Source organism: Aulostomus chinensis, chromosome 9 (assembly GCF_037954235.1).
Source record: "Aulostomus chinensis isolate RoL2024-O1b breed Wild chromosome 9, RoL_Achi_v1.0, whole genome shotgun sequence".
Taxonomy (NCBI): domain Eukaryota; kingdom Metazoa; phylum Chordata; class Actinopteri; order Syngnathiformes; family Aulostomidae; genus Aulostomus; species Aulostomus chinensis.
This window is the reverse complement of record NC_141328.1, coordinates 6,360,556-6,382,092: the sequence shown is the minus strand read 5'-3', so window position 1 is coordinate 6,382,092 and position 21,537 is coordinate 6,360,556. Positions and strand designations below refer to the sequence as shown.

Genomic DNA, 21,537 nt, shown 5'->3' with positions numbered 1-21,537 from the left:
AAACCCTCAACAACCTTGACGATACAACAATCATGTCTGAAGGTATTACAGCTGTGTAAAGATCATAGGTTGTGTTCAAATTTGATTCAAAAAAAGCCTTCAGATTCTTGTAAGTTTTCTTGTACATTTGTACAAAATTCATGCTTTTCATTTATCTATTTCTGCAGTTTTCAGTTATTGTCCCCATCACTGCAGGGCTACATTATGGATATTACAATTTCTTGATTGGCAATATGTAAAATCCCTACAATGCAAGACTATTTTGTATTTTTTTAATGGCCTGTCTAGGTTGAGACAACAGACATTTTTGCATGATGAAGTGCTGAGTGAGATAATTAGTTCGTGATCCCTCAAAAAATTGGGAGATACAACTTTTGCTTTATTTTGTGCATGAAATGTGAGATGCTTTTTCCCTTCTTGGAAAATTCCATTAACTGAAATTACATCAAAAAAAGGAAGACTCCCTTTGCTGGTTGTGGCAACACTGAGACCAAATGGTGTCGTACAAATGGGAACGGTTTGAAATCTTTGCCAGTGTAACTACAGCTACATGTTTGTGATGTTAAACTTGATAGTTTTGATAAATTTGATCAAAAAGTATCAAAAATACTGCAAAGACTTTTTGGGCTGATGGTGGAGTTTGATGAGAAGTCAGACTTTGATTAGATTCTGAAGCACACTTGACCAAAACCCACTGAAGCAAAGATATTTCAGTCTGGACCAACATTACCATTCATAGAGCAAAACCACTAACATGATTAAAAACAATCATAAATAATGTAATTATCATTACTGGCAGCCGAACGGGCACAGCGATGGACTCCTTATTCAGCTGGCGCACTCTTCAAATGGATTTTTGAAATTCAAGTCAGTATGTCACATCTTTATATATTATTTCACATCATGTGACCCAAGGCCAGTCTACTCAAAATGGCGAGTACCTATGTAGAATTTAGAGTCTAAATTCTACATAGGTACTCGCCATTTTGAGTAGACTACGTGCTCTTCAGTCTAAATTTTAGACTGAAGAGCACGTAGCTCGTAATATTGCATCTGAACTGGTGTCACAGTACATTTTTTACACAGGAGCAACATCCCCATTATCTTGTTTTTTTCGGCGCAACACCTGATTGAAGTGATGTGAGCATCTACTGTTGTGTTTTTTCAAAAAGGTCATCTTGCGTCAATTTCATATCACCCTCATTTTTACGACCATTCAATCATTCATGTCTTGGAACTTCTTTGACCAACCTTAACACTCCGTAGCTTTAGTGTACTTCTCTTTGTAAGTTCTATTTCGTTAATTATAGTTTGTAAAAAAGTAAAAGAGGCTACCGACAGTTAAAGTAGTTTATTCTGTATGTGCATTTTAATAAATTATAGGATCCTGCAGCCTGCATGAACAGTATGCGCGCGCACACACACACACACACACACACACAAACATTAAGTACAAACGTAATTAAAAACACACTTGTTTAACTTGTGAGTTCATGCATATGGTCTCCGATGCAAACAGGCAATAGCAGAACTGAAAGCAAATAAGGCGGCTTTACAACACATGATTACACTGCTTCAACAGTTACATAAATAGTGAGCTAGGTTAATGCCTGTGGGAATGCCAGTGTGATGAGTGTTGGAACTGGTTTCTCTGGAAGATTGCTTTGCATCTTCTCCAAATTAATTCTGTCATAGCCCTAGAAGTACACACAGACACACACACCCCTCACCCCTTGAATTTCTAAAAACATCCCAGCCACCTACACAGCATGGCGTTCTGATTGCACTTGACTAGAATTACATTAAAAGTTGAATGCAGCCTGTTACATACCAGTGATTTTCTACACACTTTTTTGTTACTGGACGGTTAGGGAACGGCAGGCCTGTCTGTATGCGGTGGATGGAAGCATTTTATTGGTGGATCAGTCACTTTTGCTCCCTCCTCCAGATGATGACCATGCCTGTGGAATCTGCCGAGGCAAGTAAACTCTCGTCGCAGTTGAAACTGACATCCAGAACCGGTCCCCCGTGACCTTGTAACTTGTTTACTATCGCCTTTGTGTTGCGTTCAACGTCGAAGAAGTAGACACAGCCATCCTCGCTGCCAGTCACTGTGTTAGAGCAAGAATGAGAGGATAAACAACTAAATGAATGCACGCCTCATCACAGCAATTCGTCTAATGTCTCAGTCGAGATTTGGAATAAATGGTTAGTATCCCAAAGTGCTTCTAAGCAATCTGAAGAGACGAAATAAAATGACTATTACGCACAAAACAATTGTCAAATTTCTGGCAGCCGAAACATAGAACATCAAAAAAAGCTGCTCGATGCTCAAGAGTTACAGATACGTTGACGTTTGCACCACAAACACATTTTGGGTCAGTTCAAGCATTTTTCTGAAATAACTGACTTTTGCAAAATACCCGCAGCTTTTATAACAATGAATTTAAAACACATCCTGGATTGAGGATTCTCAGGGTTTTTTTTCTTTACGAGTGAGATGCTTCTGTTAATAGGGGACAAAACTCTGATAGTTCAAATACTGACGAGCCGTGATTTAAATGAGCTGTCGATTTAAACAGTGTCTTGAACTCAGGGAATAATAAAGGTGAGGAAAGTCAAATGAGGTAAAGCTCCAGTGTCAGCACCTCACTGAGTTCAACTTCAACTGATTAGGTCTTAAAAATTCCACTTTTTAGACCAATCAAATTGAACAAAAATGAATCCTAGCTAAAAATCAATGCAGGTTAGCTGGATGCTGATTATTTGGGTTGGTTGATCCTAAATCACTGAGCTATATTTTCAGATGGCCTGCAGTATGTAACTACCCAATGACTCATTTTCTTTTCAAAATATAACAGCAGGAATCCTTCTTACCAACACAGGCGCCCTGTCTGAAAGACATGAGGGGGCAGAAGATGCTATGAACCAGCTGAGATCCGTGCTGGATGGGGAAGTTTCTCTTCAGCTGGAGTGTACCTTCATTGTCCACCACCCTATAAAAATAACACAAAGGTGGTATGATCCCCAGTTGTTGTATCTGTACACAGAGGAGACCAAATGGCTTATTAATAAACAGTACCCTGACAGACCTGTACAGCAGCAGCTTATTGACACAGGCGTTGACCAGCAGGGAGGGGTCTCTGGCCTCACGGCTAATCCACGACCGAGCAGATATGCTGCAGATGGAGCTGCCTTCACTCACCACCAGACGCTTGGCTTTGGTCAGCTTCCCTGTAGGGGGAGTTGGCACATGCAGCAGAGCCACATCAACCTCTTTCCTCTAACCCAGAGACAGTAATCAGAGCGAGGTGCATAAGCTGGTTCTGTGTTAGTGAGGTAATGGTCCCCAAACTGTGCAATACACCGTCCATGTCTACCTGCACATAAATACTCTTGCTTCAATCTGAAAAATGATGATATTCAATATTTGATAAGTGTCTTGTGGAATTGCTAGTGTAACAGCATATTCCGATTGGATTTTTAGAATGTGTCCTTTTTCCAAATGTAGCCAATTCTGGCTATGACATGTGAGATTTACAAGTATTAGTCTGGTTTGAGGAGCATTCTTTGACAATGTGTACAGCAAATCCAAATTATCAACAGTTTGCTATCAGGCGGCACGTGGTCTTTTGCTTTTTTTTATTGCACTGTTGAGTGGATTTTGAATGCTGCATGCAAACAGGATTATTAGGTGAATGTAAACAGAGTACGCGATAGTCCGATTAGGAGGTTAAGTATTCTACACCTCGTCACATTATTGAGGACGTCTCAATCAAAGTGGAGTTTCCGCATTACAACATGACACACGTGCCAGTCAAACACTCACATTGTTTCAGGTCAGATTCCTGGGTGAACTGACTCATTTATTCATCAGATTATGCTCTGTATCATGTAAAAGAGAATATGAATTATAATATTCTTGATGTAAACTTAAGAATGTCCACAAGGGTGACAAGAGGTTAATCAAGACAGTTTCTAATATAGAATCAGGTTAGAAGTGGGATTACTGCTGTCCATGTAAACACAGTCACTGCCTCTGAATACTAGAACGGTTAGCCGTCTTCATAGCCTGGAAATTTGATGCCTACCTTTAAATGTTTTACTTAATAAGCTGAGTTTAATAAGTGTTATTCTTTTGTTCTAACAATATCTAGTTGTAATACATTGACTTGCAAAAGAAAATCCAAAATCAAAATCAAGTCAACATTATATTTCAGTCATGAATCAAGAATATACCTGTAGCCATGTCAAAGAGGAATGAAAAGATGCTCCCTCTGTCGTCCCCAGCCCAGAGAATCCTCCCTGGAGCATCAAAGGAGAGAGACAGCACGCGGCCTGTCAGCTTACTGGAGCCGCCCTTCACCTTCTTCCCAGTGGAGATGTTCACCACCTGCAGGTGGTGTTTGCTGTTCCCCACCTGCAACACACAAGGGGGGAGTGGATCATTAGTTCCACAGGGGAGCCCTGAGAACCTGACTGGGTACAGCTGAGGTTGTTGACTTTGCTTTTCGACTAAGTGAAACAAAGAGCTATATTTTTGTTCCCATGCTTTATAAAGCATTTATGTGCTAGGATGGAAACAGAAAATATTCTGTGTGGTGGTTTATGGACCTATATATATGCTGACAGTGTAATCCAACAGAAAGCGTAGATGTCATCTTGTGTTCATGCAGCTAAATATAGAACTACTCTGATCTCTCATCCAGCCTTTTCAAAGTAGCTCAGATCTAGTTGGGCTGCAAAACATGAAAATAAAAATCAGTTTGTGATTATTTTTGCAGATACTGTGAATATGACTCACGCTTTTAGTGGAAAGTTTTTTTCCCCCCTTCCCTCTCAATAAATTTTCCATTCGAAAAAAAAAAATCTGTGATATTTGCTGGGCTCCGACCCAGACAAGCATTTTCCCTTGCATGTGGACGGCGTGATTTGTGAGGTTGGGCATCTCTGTAGCAACGCGGTGCTTTGTGACCAACAGTTACCAACCAAAGATGTGGCAAATTCAGCTAAAAAAAATGGCAGCTCCTGTGATTTGTATGCTGTACTTGACCCCTCTGCAATATTGATATTTTGATTAATTGCTCAGTCCTATCCAGAGCCTTAGGCGTTGCTTTGTCTCTTTTTTTTTTTCCCTTTCAACACATCAACTTCAACAACTGACTGTTTGCAGCCTAATATATCCTGCCCCTCGACAGGTGCCGTCGTTAAGCGATAATGTGAGTCATGTCACCTCTCAGCTTTTTTAACATCATTATCAGTGGATTTCTTCAACTTTTTGTTGTTGTTATAACTGTCTGGCAGTTCTACAGATCTATCAATTGGCTTCCATTTCTTAGTTTGCCTATCAATTAAGGAAAGTGTGACCTCGCTCTTCACTCCATCAAGCAGAGTTAACTCCAAATAAGTTTCACCTTAAATCAAATACATCTTTACTAAAAACAAGACTTAATGGGCATACGACAGTACTGCTGTCAACTGAATTCAGCATTTCAACTGGTAGGAAGACAATCACATATCTAGGGAAGATGACATTGGTGAATTGATTCATGCATCTTCAATGATAAAGACAGGAACAATGACATAAAAACAATGTGTCCTTATCTAATCATTTCAAAGTCAAGTAGACAAAATCAAATATTGGATGGACAAAGAAATTAGATGATGGAAGGAGAAAAGATGCCAAATAGAAACAATTACAAAACTTTGCCGTGATTTAATTAGCACAATTAAAAATAACATTCTCAAAATGGGACTCACCACAGTAAGGTTATTATTCATGGGCTGGAAGGTGCAGCAGAGCAACTCACTGGATTCTGGGTCTCTGACCTCTCGGATGCACCGACCATCTTCGGTGTTCCAGATACGTAGGGTCCCATCTAGTGATGTTGACACAATGATGTCATTGCTAAGGGACCACGCAAAGTCTGTGACGGGACCTCCGTGACCTTTCAGGGTCACCTTTACAGTGGCAGGAGGTGGGGACAGTGTCATGATGGACAGGGTGCCATCCAGTGAGCAGCAAGCAAGGAGGTGTTTGTCATCATTGGCGAACTGCAACCGTGGGACTGAAAGAGCAAAAGTAGGACATTTTTTTGAGCAATATATAGAGAGACTGGACTCTTTTCCACTCATCGATGCTGCTTTAATAATATTGACATTTCTTCCAAATATAGATATATAGAAAAAGGCTTTTTATAGATTGAAAATGTCTAAATCGAACCTGGGCCTGCAGGATCAATTCTTAGAGAGCTGACTGTTTTGAACTCCTCTACCCTCATTACTTTTTAAGAGAAATGTTAATACCCCTTATCATCTCTCCTCTGATCAGAGGAAAGACGTTTGGTCCAGCTCTCACTCTGTGAAACCTGGCTCGCTAGCAGATGTATTCAGATCGAGACGTCATTCACAGGAAGGTGCATAACTCTTTTTGCTAGCACTGACCATTCACTACCATTTGCCTCAGGAATGTTTAAGTTTAAATCGTACCCTTTTCCCAGCTAAGATACCTGTGTACATTGCCTCCATGCATGCATCATCAATGGTGGAGTCTTGCTAACCAATGTGGGTCCACGATTGGAAGTGAACGGATAATTAGCATTCCCATGGGTTTTGTGTTTCCATCAATGCTGACTGATCCCGGAGTAATAAACACTCGTACAGACTGGTTTGACCTGGGAGAGAATGCTGATTGAACTGGGTACCACGGCATACAAAAGCCCAATTTTTTTCTTCAGCTGGTGTGAAATGGGGGCTGTGGGGTCTAGAACATGTATTTGGCTCCATGGGCAACAGTCTGTCTTTGACGTGTGAAGGAGTGGTTGCAGTCAAGCTCTGGCTCGGGTAGAAGGCTGTTCCTTTGCCTCTCATGTCAAACAGACTGTCTGGAATAGCAGACACGCGACGTCACACTGTGATTGGAGGCAACATCAGTGGGGCTGGAGGCAACAGCTCAATTGATATATTGATATTTGTTCATTTCCTGCCATTCTGGAGGGAAAGGAGTCATTATGACTCATCGATCTCCCTGGTGAGATCATGTCACTGAACTGCAGGCATACACACCTCATACCTCTCAATACCTCCCTCACTTTCCTGAAAGTTGTCTTTTTTATCATTTGTTAAAAAAAGCTCAAGCCTGAGGATGACATTAAACTTATGTGTTATTATTCAAAAAATATGCACCTACCAGCTGAATCGACATGTTGGTCAAATATGTGGTGCATTCCAGCAAAAGCATAATTTTCACTCAAAGTTGTGTCCCCTGCCATGGCACGACTTGCCTCTGCCACTGAGGTGGGAACCAAACTGCCCGGAGGCCTGCAGCCAGAAATAAATCCAAATAACAATATGTAAGTATGTAATCAATGCAACCCAACTCACTATGAATCACTGTCAGAGAACTGATCAAGCAGCCCATAAATCTAACAAAAGAGCTAGATAGCGCCGAACTGATGTTCTCAAAACAGTGAGACAAGTTTTTAGACCCATGCTGAGAATCTCTTCAGATGTTCTCCTGGGTACCTTTCATCATAGACGGCTCTGTTCATCTGGGCCTGTAGCTGGTAGGAGCCTCTGCTGACGGACCGGCGGTGACCACGAGCCCCTTGGGCACGGGGGTCCTCCTCAAAGTCCTGTTTGAGAGGAGAGGGAGGGGGAGACAGAACCTTGTAGGAGTGAATGCAAGTGGATAAAGACAAAACCAAAAAATAAATAAATAAAAAATTGAATAGCCATCATCAAATAGTGAAAACCCCCTGAAATGATCATGCATTTATCAAGTATGACCCATGTACAGGGGCAGTGCCAGCCATTTCAACCAAGCTGCTCAGCTTATTTTGCATGGGCAACCTAGGTCTGTTCCACTAAGTTGCTGGAAGATGCAAAGTAACGTCTAAGCACCCAGATGGCTCTTATAAAACCTATAGATAGTTTTAGACCTCCCTTTCCAAATTAGAAAAGAAAGCCCTTGTGCCCCTTCTCTTTCTATGTTTCTTTGGGTCTGACCTCCATGCGGTCCAGTGTGGTGCGGGAGCTGCGCACACTGCTGGCCCTGAAGCTGCTCTGCTCAGACAGGGGCCCGTAGCGCAGGGCCAGCAGCTGACTGCGCAGCCTCAGGTACTGCCTGCGCAGCCCCGGCTCAAAGCCACACTTGGCGTTCTCTCTGAGCAGCTGGCTGCGTCGGCGGATGTACTGAGTTCGGAACTGTGGGAACGTAGGCGTGCGGTAAGCATTGTACCTGGAGAGGAGAGGAAGCAATGTGACACACAACATGAGTTACAGGTGCGATCCATAAGAAATGACGATTCTCAGTAGATTCTCCGTCAGTTTAGACCAGCGGTCACCAAGCTGTTGATCTTTGAGATGTTTTAAAGACAGAAAACTTAAAAGTGCATTAGGTCGAATGAACAATTATTTATTGTAGATACGCCATTTCTACTTAACTTTATTTTTTACTGTCATCAGCCAGTACCTGTCCTGAGACAGAGGGGGTTTAAATTCTAAGAGTCTGTACAGCCACTCAAGACAAAATGTGATCTGTAATTTCAGGCTGGATAAATACTATTTAAAAACCACGACCATGTCATGAGTTAATGGCAATAAATTGGTCAAAAGGTCATGATGGTGATTTAAACAGCCAAGTTTAAGCTTTACTGTCCAGCCACAAACAACACAAACTATTGTCAAAATGCTACTTTTGAAAATGAAGTTCAGATTTTGTTAGCTACAAGCTTCATTAGCTACTGTACAGCATAACCTTGCACATTTCTTATGCTTGAACTTTTCATGAGTTTTGTAATGAAGTTTATCATTAAAAAAACGTTTTTTGTTTTTTTAATTAATTCTATACTTGGTCTTAACACCCCACCCCCGCATACAATTATACCCTTTTGATAAGCACAGGATGAAAATAAAATCCTGCCACCACTCTGGGTCCGTTCTTTCCCTATGAGCACACAGACAGAAGGCTGTAACTGTATGTGGGCTCCTGGTTTAAATGTGAACAAAAATGAAATGTTTGATCTTCAGCTGGACAGGATTGGTGACCAGTGGTGTAGACCAATGAAGCCTGCTGCCTGACAAAAGTCTCACCTTGCGTCCACTGCCAACACCTGCTGCCAAACTGCTGCCATTAGACAAGCACTCCAGGTAGAGAGGAAGCCACTGCCAGGGCAAGTTCCTGCCAAAATACAGCCCAGTCACCTGAAATCTTTTGCTACCGTAACACCACACTTGCATACTCTATGAGGATGTAGCTTAGCTAAAATGACAGATACTGAGGTATCAACGTCATCCTCCACCTACAACATTGCACAACATTAGGTAGAATCTGAAATCGCCGCAGGAAAAATGCCTTGTTGTGTGAGCCGCAGAAGTAAAATGGTGTCAAAAATAACTATCTCTGCCAATTTATTCACACAGACGTCGCCCAGCAACAAACGCAAACGAGCCCTCTCAACCGCTAACACGGCTAAGCTACCGAGCTAGCTACCTAGCTAGAGTTAGCTTGTTAGCCACAGCATCGTTTTCCATCTACTTGCTTAAACAAGGCATTCGTTCCTCACTGTAAATAAATAGTCTGTGAGCCCTATGCTTTGTATGCAGTGGTAACTGAGATAATACAGCACATACACACCGAGATATACGAGACGACTTACCTTCTTTAGCTTTTCTCCATCGCTGCTTTGTAAAGTCACATGACACCGCGAGTGCGACCAGCCCTCTTGGTGATGTGTAGTGACATGACACACAGGAGGCTCCTGGTCATGCAAAATTCATATCAGTCGAGATTATTTTGTTCTCAGGGGTAAATATAATACTTGTTTACTAAATTTATAGTCCCTGTAATGCAGAATGTACCCAATTGACTTTTCGGAATACTCATTTTGTGTTGCCATGCCGCAAATATTTTGTCATCAAAAGGATAATTATTTTTTCTCCTGTTCAGTGTCTAATGTGGCTGATTATGAAAAAAAGTTTTCACTACATATATAAAACGTTTGTGTAAATTCTATCACTGATTGAAAATGCTGTCTTGCTATGCACAATAGGTGAAAACACAGTTCTAGTGAGTTCACAATGCCAGTATTACAAGGTCAGCTCGGAGGTTTCGCCTGGCTCAGCAAAGACCTGCAGAGCTGTGGGGAATGCTGCTCAGCTGACGGGGCTCTTTGCTTGTTCATGGTGCTCTTTCTCGAAGGGGCCCCAGTGGCCGAGCCATTCACAAGCACGGGCCATAAATGACCGAGTTGAACACCCCATTAAGCACAGCATTCTCAAAAAAACAGCACAGACTCTGGAGCACAGCCAAAATGCCAGGAACGAAAGGTAAGCAAGAGGAAACAGAATAATATTAACACAAAAGTCATCATGAATTAAATATTGATTTGGGTATCACAAGAGCTACGTGCCAAATCACCCGGGATGCACAATAATAGATTATTTTTTTTGCAGGTTTCTAGCATGCTGATATTTTGCAACTGACTTGGCCATAACTGATATTTACAAATGTTAATGATAACTGTTTAAAATCAAGTTCATGTGATATTCCCATTTTTCTTTCATTCAAAAGTATCTGGAAAAAGTCTATGAATCATATACTACTTCATGGTTCATTACCAACGAGTGAAAAATAACAGACTTAAGCAGATGTTTGCCATCACACCAATACCAATATATTTTTGTATAATGACTGATAAGGCCAGTAATATGCTGATATTATCGTTCATTCCTATATGTCCTTAAATCAAATGTAAAAGATCAATAACTGAATGTTTCCATCATTTTCAGGTAATAAGTCGGACAAGAAGTCAACTACCAAGGTAAGAAATAATAACTGTAACGGTGTGATATCTTTTTTCGTCTTTCATCTTTTAATATTTTTTTTTCTTTCCCCCTATCACAGCAACCTCAGAGTCCTAAAGAGCAGCCGAAGAAAGGTGATCAGAAAGGAGATGATAACAAAAAGCAAGGAGGTAAGCATATATATGAACTAACATTTTGTGAACATTTTTAACTCAAATACAACTTCAAGTCAGCATTTCAAAATAAAAAAAAAACCCACCTACAGTTGTTGTGAATTATTCATGTTTTCAGCATTTTGGCTCACAATCATTTACTTCTAATATTTCACACTCAGTCTGGAAATGAGGTGCCGTGATTGCTGTGTCCCCAGTGAAGGTATCTGTCTGTGTCTCATCCCCTCGCAGGACAGCCGAAGGGAGAGAAGCAATAACTTCCAGGCATTTGTGAAGATGGCATTGGAAACGCTGCTGGGGTCCTGCCGTCGTAAACACGGGGGTCCTCGGGGCAGACAGGGCTGAGTACACCTCCCCTCGGCACTTCCTCTCTGAGCTTGCTGACTGGGCTGTTGTGTGGCCTTCCCAGCATCTGCTCACCTCTCACCGAGGCAGAAAATGAACCTGATCCCCATTCATCACCATTTGTCTCTATCCCCCCCAGCTGTTATCTGTCCCTTCCCCACATTGTCCTCTCTGGCTTATTGGATGTTCGGAAATACACTCCAGGTAAAACCGGACCATTGCTTTAAGCAAAAATACTGTTAGTCACCCTTTTGCTACCGTTCCCTCACTCACCCTGAGTATTGACTGTCTAACAGTCCATACATTGTTCTTGTAAATAATTATTCAAATAAACAACTATTTCTTACATCAGTCCAGCATGTGTGTGATTTCTGTCCACATTCTTGCTTCTTCTCAAACACGAATGGAATTTCCCATTTTAAATAAACAAAGACACTACAGTAAGCCAGGTTTCATGTAAAATTTTTATAAAAAATATCACAGGTGAACCAGTTCATCCACATTTACAGGAAACATGTCAGAATACTTGTTGGACTGAGCATACTTATGTCAACCTCTATTCTAAAACACCTTTTTGCACTCAAGTCAAGAAGCAAATCTTTCGATGTAGACCGAAGAAAAATGTGAACGCAGTCTGACACAGGCACACATGTTGTCCCATCGGTTGTCATCAATTACATAGATACACCATTTAAAAGCAGCACTCTAAGAAAAATCTGCGGTTAAGGATAAATTTAATTATAATAATGATAATAATAATTTAATCTTGGAAGAGGTTTTGTCTACACTACTATGTGTAATACCCTGATTCTAACCTTTGATGTTCGATACTGCAAAGTGAATGACTTTCAAAATATCAACAAGACATTTTTTTTAAGCTAACTTAAAGGTGAAAGGGAATCATCAAAATAACACCAACACAATTAGGGATCACAAAATTCTATTCGTAGCCTTTTAAGGATCAATTTTCTTCACCTTAAATTCACAAAAAACATAAAAAAAATTCTGCCCTCTAACAATAATCTGTGCTCTTTTCATTCAAATGTAAACTCATTGTCTTACACATGCTCTAAAGAATAACTCAAGGATATTTCATAGTTTTCCTGTAAGTGGTAAATCCCATGAGTAGGTTAAAAACAATAGCCAAATGTCTGTGTGGCCAAAGCTTCATATATCATATTCACCAGTGTCTCAGGCCTCAATTGTTGTTAAAAAAATCTATTAAAAACTCATGAACGACCCACATTGTTGCACTGGGAGACATGTTCCTTTATTAGAGGGAACAAAGGCTCTGAAGTTTGTTTTGAGTCATCCTGCTGCCATAAATACTCACCAGCACATCAAACTGGCAACTAAAATAAATCCTATAAAAGTTCCATCACGGGAAGCATTGACTCTAAGAAAACTATGGAATATCTTTAACATTTCTCCTTTAAACCTTAAAATCCGATTGTAAAACACTTGAGGTGAAGGAAAATCACGTCAGTAGAACCTCTGGCTCAGGCTCCTCTGAAAGCTTGATAATGGATTCGAGCCGATCTCCACCATGCTGATAGGTATTGATTGTGACTCACAGTGAGACATCGGTAACTGCTGTCACAACGTGAGAGTTTGACAACCGCAGCTCAGATAAAAAGGATGTGATAGGGAGAAAAGGAGGGAGGAGCGGGCCGTCCTTTCATAGGTATCAAAAGTAGTCCCCAGCAGGTTAGGATACTTTATCAACCAGCCAACATGCGGTGCAACCTGACCACTGCCTGTTGGTTCGATAGGTTGAGTCTCTTCTCTTCGGTCTGATGCAGTTTAAAGTCACAGTGTAAGAATGGAGAACCAGATGCTCATCTGTCATTATTGCTTCTTTCACTCTTTCTCTCTCTCTTGCTTTTAGAGAATGAGGCGGTAAGATATCCAGCATCCAAATGTGACCCAGTGGCTCGTCCAGCTCAGCTCAGACCACTTCTGAATGGTGTGATGGGTTATATCATCCTGTAGGGGGCGGTACATAACACGTAAACTCAGTCGGACTCAAAAATCTGGGTTTATAAAATGTGATGGATCAATTTTTTTTTAAGTTAATTGAATATGTTCTTTCTTTCTGAAAAACAATAAATACACTCAAGGCCACGGCGCCCGATTTGATTCTTTTGATGTCTAAATGAATTCACAGTATGAATTCTGAGATTAAAGCGGTCATTTTTTGCCTTTCAAGTTCTCAAACAGGAGTCTTGAGTGCCCAAAAAAATGTTTTTTCACTGCAGAATCACTTCTTTGACACTCCAAAATACAGAAAGACCCAGTCACATATATTTAGCCTGAAGCTAATTGCATCCTACTACAAACAACAGCAAGCGTTCCAAAACATCTGCTTACCAATGCTCAAGAGCATCATCTGGCATAATCAACATCTTCATTATGTAGCTGTAAGCTCAGTCGTCCACAAACACTTTGATTTGAGCAAAAAGTAACCACAACACTTCTAGTTTGGTTCGTGCAAACGGTAGCTCCTAGCACAACCAGCTAGCGCCATCATTTGAACCAACTTGGTCCTGTTTGTTCACAGCAGTGCAACACCAGAGGCGTTGAAGCGAGTTTCAGGTGACTGCATGTTGCTTGAGACCCCAACCACAGGCGCAGTGGAAGAAACACGAATGGCTCCTTTGTACTACAAATATGGAAGCAAAGGTGCAGAGGTTAACCTCACCTCGTCCTCCTCCATGTAGTCCACACTGGAGTTGAACACTGAGCCCAGGTACGTCAGATGCATTATTGCCAAAGCGCTGAACACTATGTTTATCATATAAACCCAGAGCCCCTGCAGAGGAAGAGTCAAAGCGTCACAGAGGAACGTTTTAAGTGATTGGTTGGTAAGATATGTTCACTCACCTCATTTAAATCCCGTGATTTTTTAAATGTATCATTGCTCAAACTGTAATGTGAACACTCAGCAACTATCTGGTGGTTTGGTCCATGCAGGCGGCTTTTCCCTTTACATGAATCCTATTCCACCCATAAACTGCTGTTCATGATATATGTGTAAGCAATCTAACGTAAAGGCTTTCTTGCTGGGCGTCTTGCCAGATAACTTCAAAATATACTGTATCATTTGACAGTGCGAGGCAGACCACTGACTCGGCTGTATTTTAACTGCAGCAGACGTGGCCTGATATCCACACCACTCACATCATATTTTAACTATATAGTTTTAATTTTAGAATATTAACTGCACTTTCTAATATGATATTAACTTAGCACATTGTAGTATTCTTACAGTAATATAACTGTAGAATAATCAAAAAGATAAGATAAAAAAGGCTTTATTTTTCACATCTCTTTTTGTAAATGTGCAGGTTTAAAAAATAGATAAGATATTTGTACTGCATCAGATTTACTAAGTAGGCTCTTGCTGACCACTTGATGATCTGGGAGGACGTGGCAGTTATACCAATGTAATGGCCATTTGCAGAAATAAAGGACTGAGTCTAAAAATAAAATATATATTAAAAACAAACACCATTATCCTGAGGTCAAAATATGGAATTGTATATGTGCACATGAAGCACAACTGAAAAAAATCCTGCACTTGTTTGTGTCAAAAGAGGAATCCAATTCAATTCTAAATCAATTCATGAACTCTCTTTTCAACCGATAAAAATAGCCACCTTAGGAAGCTTAATACATATTTGTCTGAAAATACGTGGCCTCAATGAATATCAAAAAAAATATACTTGATTTTGCCCGAGTTATTAACTGTTTTATTGAAATTAAGTCCATTTCACATGGACTCAAGACATTAAATCAGAATTCCATCCATCCATCCATTCATTTTCTACTGCTTATCCTGTTAAGGGTCGCGGGGGGGGGGGGGGCTGGAGCCTATCCCAGCAGCCTTCAGGCGAGAGGCGGGGTTCACCCTGGATGGGTCGCCAGTCCATCACAGGACCAACACATATAGACAGACAACCATTCACTCACACAGCCACGCCTACGGTGAGTTTTGAGTATCCACTTAGCCTAGTTAAATCAAAATTCATCCTTAGCATAGCAGCATTAACGGCTATATCTTGCCAGTGAACCAGAACAGTCGTCATGCTCCAGGATCTGAAATTTGATTGAGATCGCCTCCAAAAGTTAATCTCCTACTCCATGTAATATTATCTAGCTTTCCACCAAATTTAATCAAAAACAGTCAATTCACTTCTGAGATAGTCTGCTAACAAAGACACAGACACATCCCGATGATCACATTAGTTCCATAGTCGTGGTAATCATAAGTAAAGTGAGTTCAAACTGTGCAACTGTGGAAAAAAGAAGAAGAAGACAAAAAGGACCTGGAGAAAAATGCCTTTTGTGTTTTCTTGTCGAGTTGAATAAGACAGTCAAAAACACCTCTGTTTATATACATAATGCTGGAGCACCATTAGCTTAGCTTAGCATGAAGACTGGAAACAATCATCCTCAAATACAGAGATGAGCGTTATGGTGATCAAGAGAGTGGATATTCTGATTAAAATCTCAAAAAGGAGGCAAATACGCTTCATCCCCTAATAAACATCCAAGCCTCAAAAGAGAAACGCTAATGTTGAATGACTGATAAGAAAGAGCCTTTTAATTGAAGAAAACAAAGGCAGAAAAAGTGTGTATTACCTTTTTGTTCCGGTGAGTGCATGTTGGCTGACATTTCTTTGACAGTATACAGGCATTAAAAATGACTGCAAGCCTCTTCCGCAAAACTGACAAACACACACACACACACACACACACACACACACACACACACACACACCAAAGAATTAACAAAGCTAGTCTTTCAAGTCTGGAGAGGTAAATTACAGCACTGCGGTGAATTGAAACAGGGTATAATAGTGGATGCAATTAACTATAACTGCAAAGCTAAGAAGCTTCTCTAAATGGGAAGATTTTAATGTGGAAAAGAGACAACATTAAAGCTGACGGACTCTCACCGTGCTCAATGTACGTGATGAACCCCAGAGATATCAGTACAGCACCCAGATGAAAACTCAAACCCTGCCAGAAACAAGAAGAACAATCAAAACCTTTTCAAAAGCGCAGTCACCGTCTACAAAGTACGTCAGTGATATTCCCACATAGCACTCACATGCAGAAGGGCACTGGCAGTGTACGTCACCATGATGGCAGAGAACGTCCCAAATTTGAGAGCACTCTTAAAAACATCTGTGAAATGAGAGTGTGATATTATCCCTTACATAACGAGAACAAAGCACCTCCTTCCATTAAGCTGTCTCTATTATTACTCACAGGTGTGCAGGAAGCGAGACATCGGCAGATTCCACGACGTTACCACCTCAACCATCGACCGCGGAAACTCCACATTCAGGGGCTTGGATACAGTCATATCCCTAGAAAATAAAAGATAAAGATGGAGGTGGTTTTAAAATGTTAATGAAATGAATCACTCCTTTGATGTTGATGTTTTTCTAACCATTTGAGATTTTCTTTCTCCTCAGTAAATCCTCCTCCAGCCAGAGTTGTAGTCGTCTCACTCAGGTATCCAACAAAATAGTTGCTGAAGTGGAACGACATAGTGTTCTCGTACGCCAGCAACCACCTGATGTCATGAAAATAGAGGAAGAAGGAACGTAGGGACGATAAATAAGAGAAAAATGTAACAAAAAAAGCGGTGAGAGGGTGTATACCTCTGCCAAGGAGAAAAACTGCTAAATCCCGCCACTGGTCTAGTACAGTCTTCAGGATCCAGGATTTGATTCAGATTGCCTCCAAAAGTAAATAACTTGTTTCTTGCTATATTACTCATCTTCCAACCAAATTTAATCAAATCTACGCACTATGTTTGAAGATATCCCGCAATCAAATTTTTAAAAAAGCGATTTCCATAAAATCTATGATCAAACACTTCAGCTGAATCCGCTTCAAAAACAATAAAAAAGGTCTCGAGCTTGGCCCAAATCCCATCCTCCCATCAAGTTTCCAGAAAATCAGTACAATGGATTTTTGCATAATTCTGCTACCAGACAGACAGACAAACAGCACTGAAAACATTTCCTCCTTGGCAGTGGTAAATAATTCATTATTATAAAACACTAAAATACATACTTGGCCGCCGTACCTCTGGGCAGCAACGGAATAAAGAGAAGTTTTAGCAATTAATGTTAGCGATCCATCAAATTTATGAAATGTTTTATTGACTTGCCATGTGGTGATCTATATCTCACAACAAGATGGTGAAACTGTGGCGGTTAATATGAGGGTGAAATGAGTGTTCTGGTGTGGCTGCAGAGAGAAGGGGAATGATGTGTGCAGGTCAGGGTGGCTGTAAATAAGCATGCAGTCGTGCAAATATATGTTCAGGATAGACATGAATTACCTGATCTTCCTTTTCTTTTTGCTGCTGAAAAGGAAAGAAAAAGTGAATATATGTATAGTCAATTCGGGAGAATAAACATGCATTTTGAATTGAAGAGTAATTTGTATTTTACGAGTACGATCGACTCACCTTCGTAGGAGCTTGTCTCCATAAACAGGTATGAAATAGGGGAAGAGGTAAGGTGCCACACAGTTGGAAATAACAAGGCAGATCTGACTCTTAATCCAGCTTAAAGACACTTTGAATAACCATGAAAAGCTCTGATGGAAAAACAAAAAACAGAGATTTGAACAGTCGGCAGTTTGTACAGATAAACATCTTTTAATTGGCTTACTGTTCGCTAGATGGCAACAATATTAAAAGTCAACTGCTAAAGGAACATCAAATATTTTGGAAAATGCACTTATTGTCTATTATTCCCTGGGCCTGATAATAAGACAGGCACTCTTCTGTTGTCAGTGTGTGCATTTGGGAGCTGAGACCCAAAGGGACTGGCTGACTGCTAGTTAGCTTAGCACAACGAATGGCAGTGGATGGGTGGGTTAGCATACCTTAATCAAAAGTCATCAAATACCCACTTCCACAAAATAATTTCTGTCTGTATTAATTGATCTAGAATTGTGTGTAACATTCTCTTTGAAATAATCACCTCAAAACTTGAGCCAACAAAAAAATTGTTAATGACTAGAAGCCCGACTGCTGCTACTAATCATGGCAGACTTTCCTTCCATCCATTTTCTTCCACTTAACCTGTTAAGGGTCCCGGGGGGCTGGAGCCTATCCCAGTGGCTTTCGGGCGAGAGGCAGGGTTCACCCTGGACAGGTCACCAGTCCATCACAGGGCCAACACATTCAGACGGACAACCATTCACACTCACAGTCACACCTACGGTCAATTTAGAGTATCAATCAGCCTCGTCCCCTCTTGATGTCTTTGGACTGTGGGAGGAAGCTGGAGTACCAGAGAGAACCCACACAGGAACAGGGAGAACATGCAGACTCCACACAGAAAGATCCCGTGCCCCAGCCAGGACTCAAACCCGGAGCCTTCTTGCTGTGAGGCGACAGTGCTGACCACTGCACCACCGTGCAGCCCCATGGCAGAATTTGTAGAGGATAATACATAGAGGAGCTACAGGTTTCGAAAGAAGTCAAGGTGGAATTACGCTAACCTCTCCATTCTTAACTATTAACTGTGCTAAGCTAACCAGAGGTCAACCAGTCTCTGTGGGTTTCAAGCTCCTTAATGCACAGGTATAGGAGAGAAGGGTATCTATATTTTAGTCTGGTTCTGTGAAGGATGGCTAATATGTATATTTCCCAAAAAGTAGATATGTTCCTTTAATCACACTCACCAACTTACGACCTTCTAAAGCTTCCATGTAGCTATTGAAGCTGATCCAGGGACCAAAAATGACAGTTCCAACAAAGTAAATGTAGCCCATAAACTCAATGGGTGAGGGTACACTAGTCACGACACCTCTGTCCAAATCAAAAGCCAGAGAGATGGCCTTCATGGCCACCACCATCTGTGAACCTGAACAACAGCAGCAACATTTAAACAGGATTCCAAATAAAATCAATGCTGAACATAAACACACACCTCGAATCATCAAATGTTGTCTGAAAGAAAAGATTGTCAGCTAACCTCTCATCTTGTGCCAGTTGGTGGTGTCCATCATATGCAGCTCTCTGATGACATTACACAAAAAAAATAGTCTGTTTTATGCATTTCTCGCTGTAACTTAAGCTAGGAGTCAGAGGAGGACTCTCTTACCCCAGCAGCAGGTAAATGAGCACTGTGATGGAGAGAAAGGTTCCTCGGATGGTGGAGTGGCGGCACAGGAAGAGAAAGAGGTAGCAGAGAAGGCTGAGAAGGACAACCCAGATCATGTGAAGCTCAAAAAACAGGTAGAGGGTGTAGAAACCTCCTGCCACTGTGCCCAGGTGTTTCACAAAAGAGGGGAGTCCTGGCATAAAGAAATAAAGGAGAGTAAAGTCATTGTGATGCAACCTCTACAAATAGGAATATTAACGCAAAAATAACCGGATCCTTACCCAACATCCAGAGTAGCCGACACAGCAGGCAGATGACCAGCAGCTGCCATACTTGCTCCAGGCCTTGCTGAGCTGTAGGCAGCAGGCAGCCGTGAGCAAGCTCCTGGAAAAACTTCTGTCGGCTGAACGCTCCCATTACCAGACTAAAAAAGCAGAGTGGACAAAAACACAAAAAGTATTGCGTTTCCGGTGTCAGCATTAATAACTGCAGTTATAATGTACAGGTACTGTAGGTGTCCTGCACTTGCATGCACGTAGAGACACAAACTCAGTTCTCACAATTCACATTATGTATGTACAGGGGCATGTGTGGATATGCATGTATATGTACAGTATGTCTTTATAGAGTTTATATGTTTGTTAAGATAAAATGTGGATATCAAGGTGAATTTGGTTAATATTTTACTTTTAACAGCTCAGAGTTTAACAAAAGATATTAAAATAAAAAGAACTATTTGGACAGAGTAAAAAAAACCTGTACAATAATAATTGCTCTTCTATCATGACTGCTGAAAGTTGGAAATGATCCTGATATTGATTTCAAATCTTATTGCTGAGCCCCCAAATGAGATAAGAAAAGGCATCTTTATTCTATGTATATATGAAATGTAAAAAATGCAGTTTTATGCTGTTGTAATTAAGAGTTGTGTGTGTATATATATATATATATATATATATATATATATATATATATATATATATATACACATATATATATATATGGAGAGAGAGAGAGAGAGAGAGAGAGAGCGAGAGAGAATTTTCTTAATAACAACCTCAGGAAGTAGATGCTGAAACAGCTAATCGGGACCCAAATAAACAAGAAACAATTCAATTCCCAGCATGCAATGCACCTGCACTATACTGTGTAGATCCATGCAATGTTTGTTTGTTACCAAAAAAATCAAGTTTCATTTCGTGGCAAATGCATCAAACTGGCTCCACGAAACGGCTGAATTTATGCCGAAGAATGTAGGAAGACACAAATGAATCTGTGTTGCTGCACTAGGGATGTACTTACTGTTGTATGAATAATCTGAGACACATGCTATTCTGCGAGGCATGCTCCAGCTTTCCGCAATGCAGTCGACCAAGCGGATGAGTTGACTCACAGCTGCCCGACAACCGCTGCAAATATAGCCCAGTATGCACAGCGGCTTGTCAGCATGCACCGCTTCTCAAATCTATTCATGGAAGATGTATGCTAACCTTGCTTCACCTAGCCAGCTGAATCCACGGTGCTGTTATCAATGTACCGGAGAGCTGTCACCCAGCCCCCCACGTCAGGAGCAGCTAGCCTCGGGCATGTCACTTTGTTGTTCGTGGGGAAACTTACCCTTTTCACCGCAGCGGCTGGAGGTTCCTCCCCGTCTGTCTCAGAGGCGTCTGTTCTGTCCGTTTACTACCAGTTTTGAACACACTAGGTCCAGATGATGCTTATCAGGATGACTCCCATTGTCACAGCATCAGCACCACTCGACTGTCATCTATGCAGCCACGCGAAAACCTATCAACCAATCTGCTGCTTAGGTCTGGGGACGATAGCCAATCCTTGCCAGCGTGACTCATGATTGACAGTTGATCTAGCCAATCAGAATCAGAGTCCAGCATTACCCATTGCTGCTTCACCAATAGGATGTGTACAGCGTGCAGATTTACTGAGTTTGACATGGCAGGAGGCTGCAGAGGAATGCACTGTGGGTATGATTATTAAAACAAATATGCACTTGGCACTTTTTATTACTTGTGATAAATTTATTTAAGAACAGAAATCGCTTTAATATAAGGAAC

The 21,537-nt window shown here is 41.0% G+C and overlaps 2 protein-coding genes and 1 long non-coding RNA gene across 5 annotated transcripts; 1 reads left to right on the top strand and 2 right to left on the bottom strand.

The window, feature by feature from the left end:
- Window positions 1-1,331: 1,331 nt before the first annotated feature.
- Window positions 1,332-9,728, bottom strand: wdr13 (WD repeat domain 13). The gene is made up of 10 exons (XM_086213393.1): window positions 9,660-9,728; window positions 9,094-9,181; window positions 8,008-8,239; window positions 7,525-7,634; window positions 7,190-7,320; window positions 5,761-6,068; window positions 4,240-4,420; window positions 3,093-3,234; window positions 2,878-2,996; window positions 1,332-2,111 (listed from the first exon to the last, which is right to left on the bottom strand). Exons 2-10 carry the CDS (start codon window positions 9,132-9,134, stop codon window positions 1,927-1,929), a joined length of 1,449 nt encoding a protein of 482 aa, XP_086069519.1. The 5' UTR covers window positions 9,135-9,181; window positions 9,660-9,728; the 3' UTR covers window positions 1,332-1,926.
- On the top strand, window positions 9,694-11,665 carry LOC147255593 (uncharacterized). Of its 2 annotated transcripts, none has more exons than XR_015117860.1 (5): window positions 9,694-9,808; window positions 10,202-10,329; window positions 10,792-10,823; window positions 10,907-10,976; window positions 11,211-11,665. It is a non-coding gene; the product is annotated as an uncharacterized LOC147255593 (long non-coding RNA). The 2 variants fall into 2 exon arrangements; XR_015117861.1 differs by having other exon boundaries at window positions 9,717-9,808; window positions 10,053-10,329.
- A 146-nt stretch (window positions 11,666-11,811) lies between these two features.
- On the bottom strand, window positions 11,812-21,423 carry LOC147255592 (protein-serine O-palmitoleoyltransferase porcupine-like). Of its 2 annotated transcripts, none has more exons than XM_086213391.1 (15): window positions 21,083-21,423; window positions 19,747-19,889; window positions 19,466-19,658; window positions 19,337-19,380; window positions 19,044-19,225; window positions 17,818-17,948; window positions 17,689-17,712; window positions 17,418-17,432; window positions 16,786-16,911; window positions 16,602-16,702; window positions 16,441-16,517; window positions 16,286-16,349; window positions 15,969-16,054; window positions 14,026-14,136; window positions 11,812-13,310 (listed from the first exon to the last, which is right to left on the bottom strand). In XM_086213391.1, the coding sequence occupies exons 2-15, from the start codon at window positions 19,880-19,882 to the stop codon at window positions 13,209-13,211; spliced, it is 1,392 nt and encodes a 463-aa protein (XP_086069517.1). In that variant the 5' UTR covers window positions 19,883-19,889; window positions 21,083-21,423; the 3' UTR covers window positions 11,812-13,208. The 2 variants fall into 2 exon arrangements, with proteins under 2 accessions (XP_086069517.1, XP_086069518.1); XM_086213392.1 differs by having other exon boundaries at window positions 17,689-17,709.
- Window positions 21,424-21,537: the final 114 nt, after the last annotated feature.

Coding starts and splice junctions, on each gene's coding strand:
- wdr13 (XM_086213393.1), bottom strand. CDS start 9,134: ATGGCAGCAGTTTGGCAGCAGGTGTTGGCAGTGGACGCAAG. Junction 7,635..8,007: donor CCACACTGGACCGCATGGAG/GTCAGACCCAAA, acceptor CCTCTCAAACAG/GACTTTGAGGAGGACCCCCG. Junction 7,321..7,524: donor AGAGCCGTCTATGATGAAAG/GTACCCAGGAGA, acceptor TTCTGGCTGCAG/GCCTCCGGGCAGTTTGGTTC.
- LOC147255592 (XM_086213391.1), bottom strand. CDS start 19,882: ATGGGAGCGTTCAGCCGACAGAAGTTTTTCCAGGAGCTTGCTCACGGC. Junction 16,350..16,440: donor CTGCCAGTGCCCTTCTGCAT/GTGAGTGCTATG, acceptor TGTTTCTGGCAG/GGTTTGAGTTTTCATCTGGG. Junction 16,055..16,285: donor CATCACGTACATTGAGCACG/GTGAGAGTCCGT, acceptor TGTGTTTGTCAG/TTTTGCGGAAGAGGCTTGCA.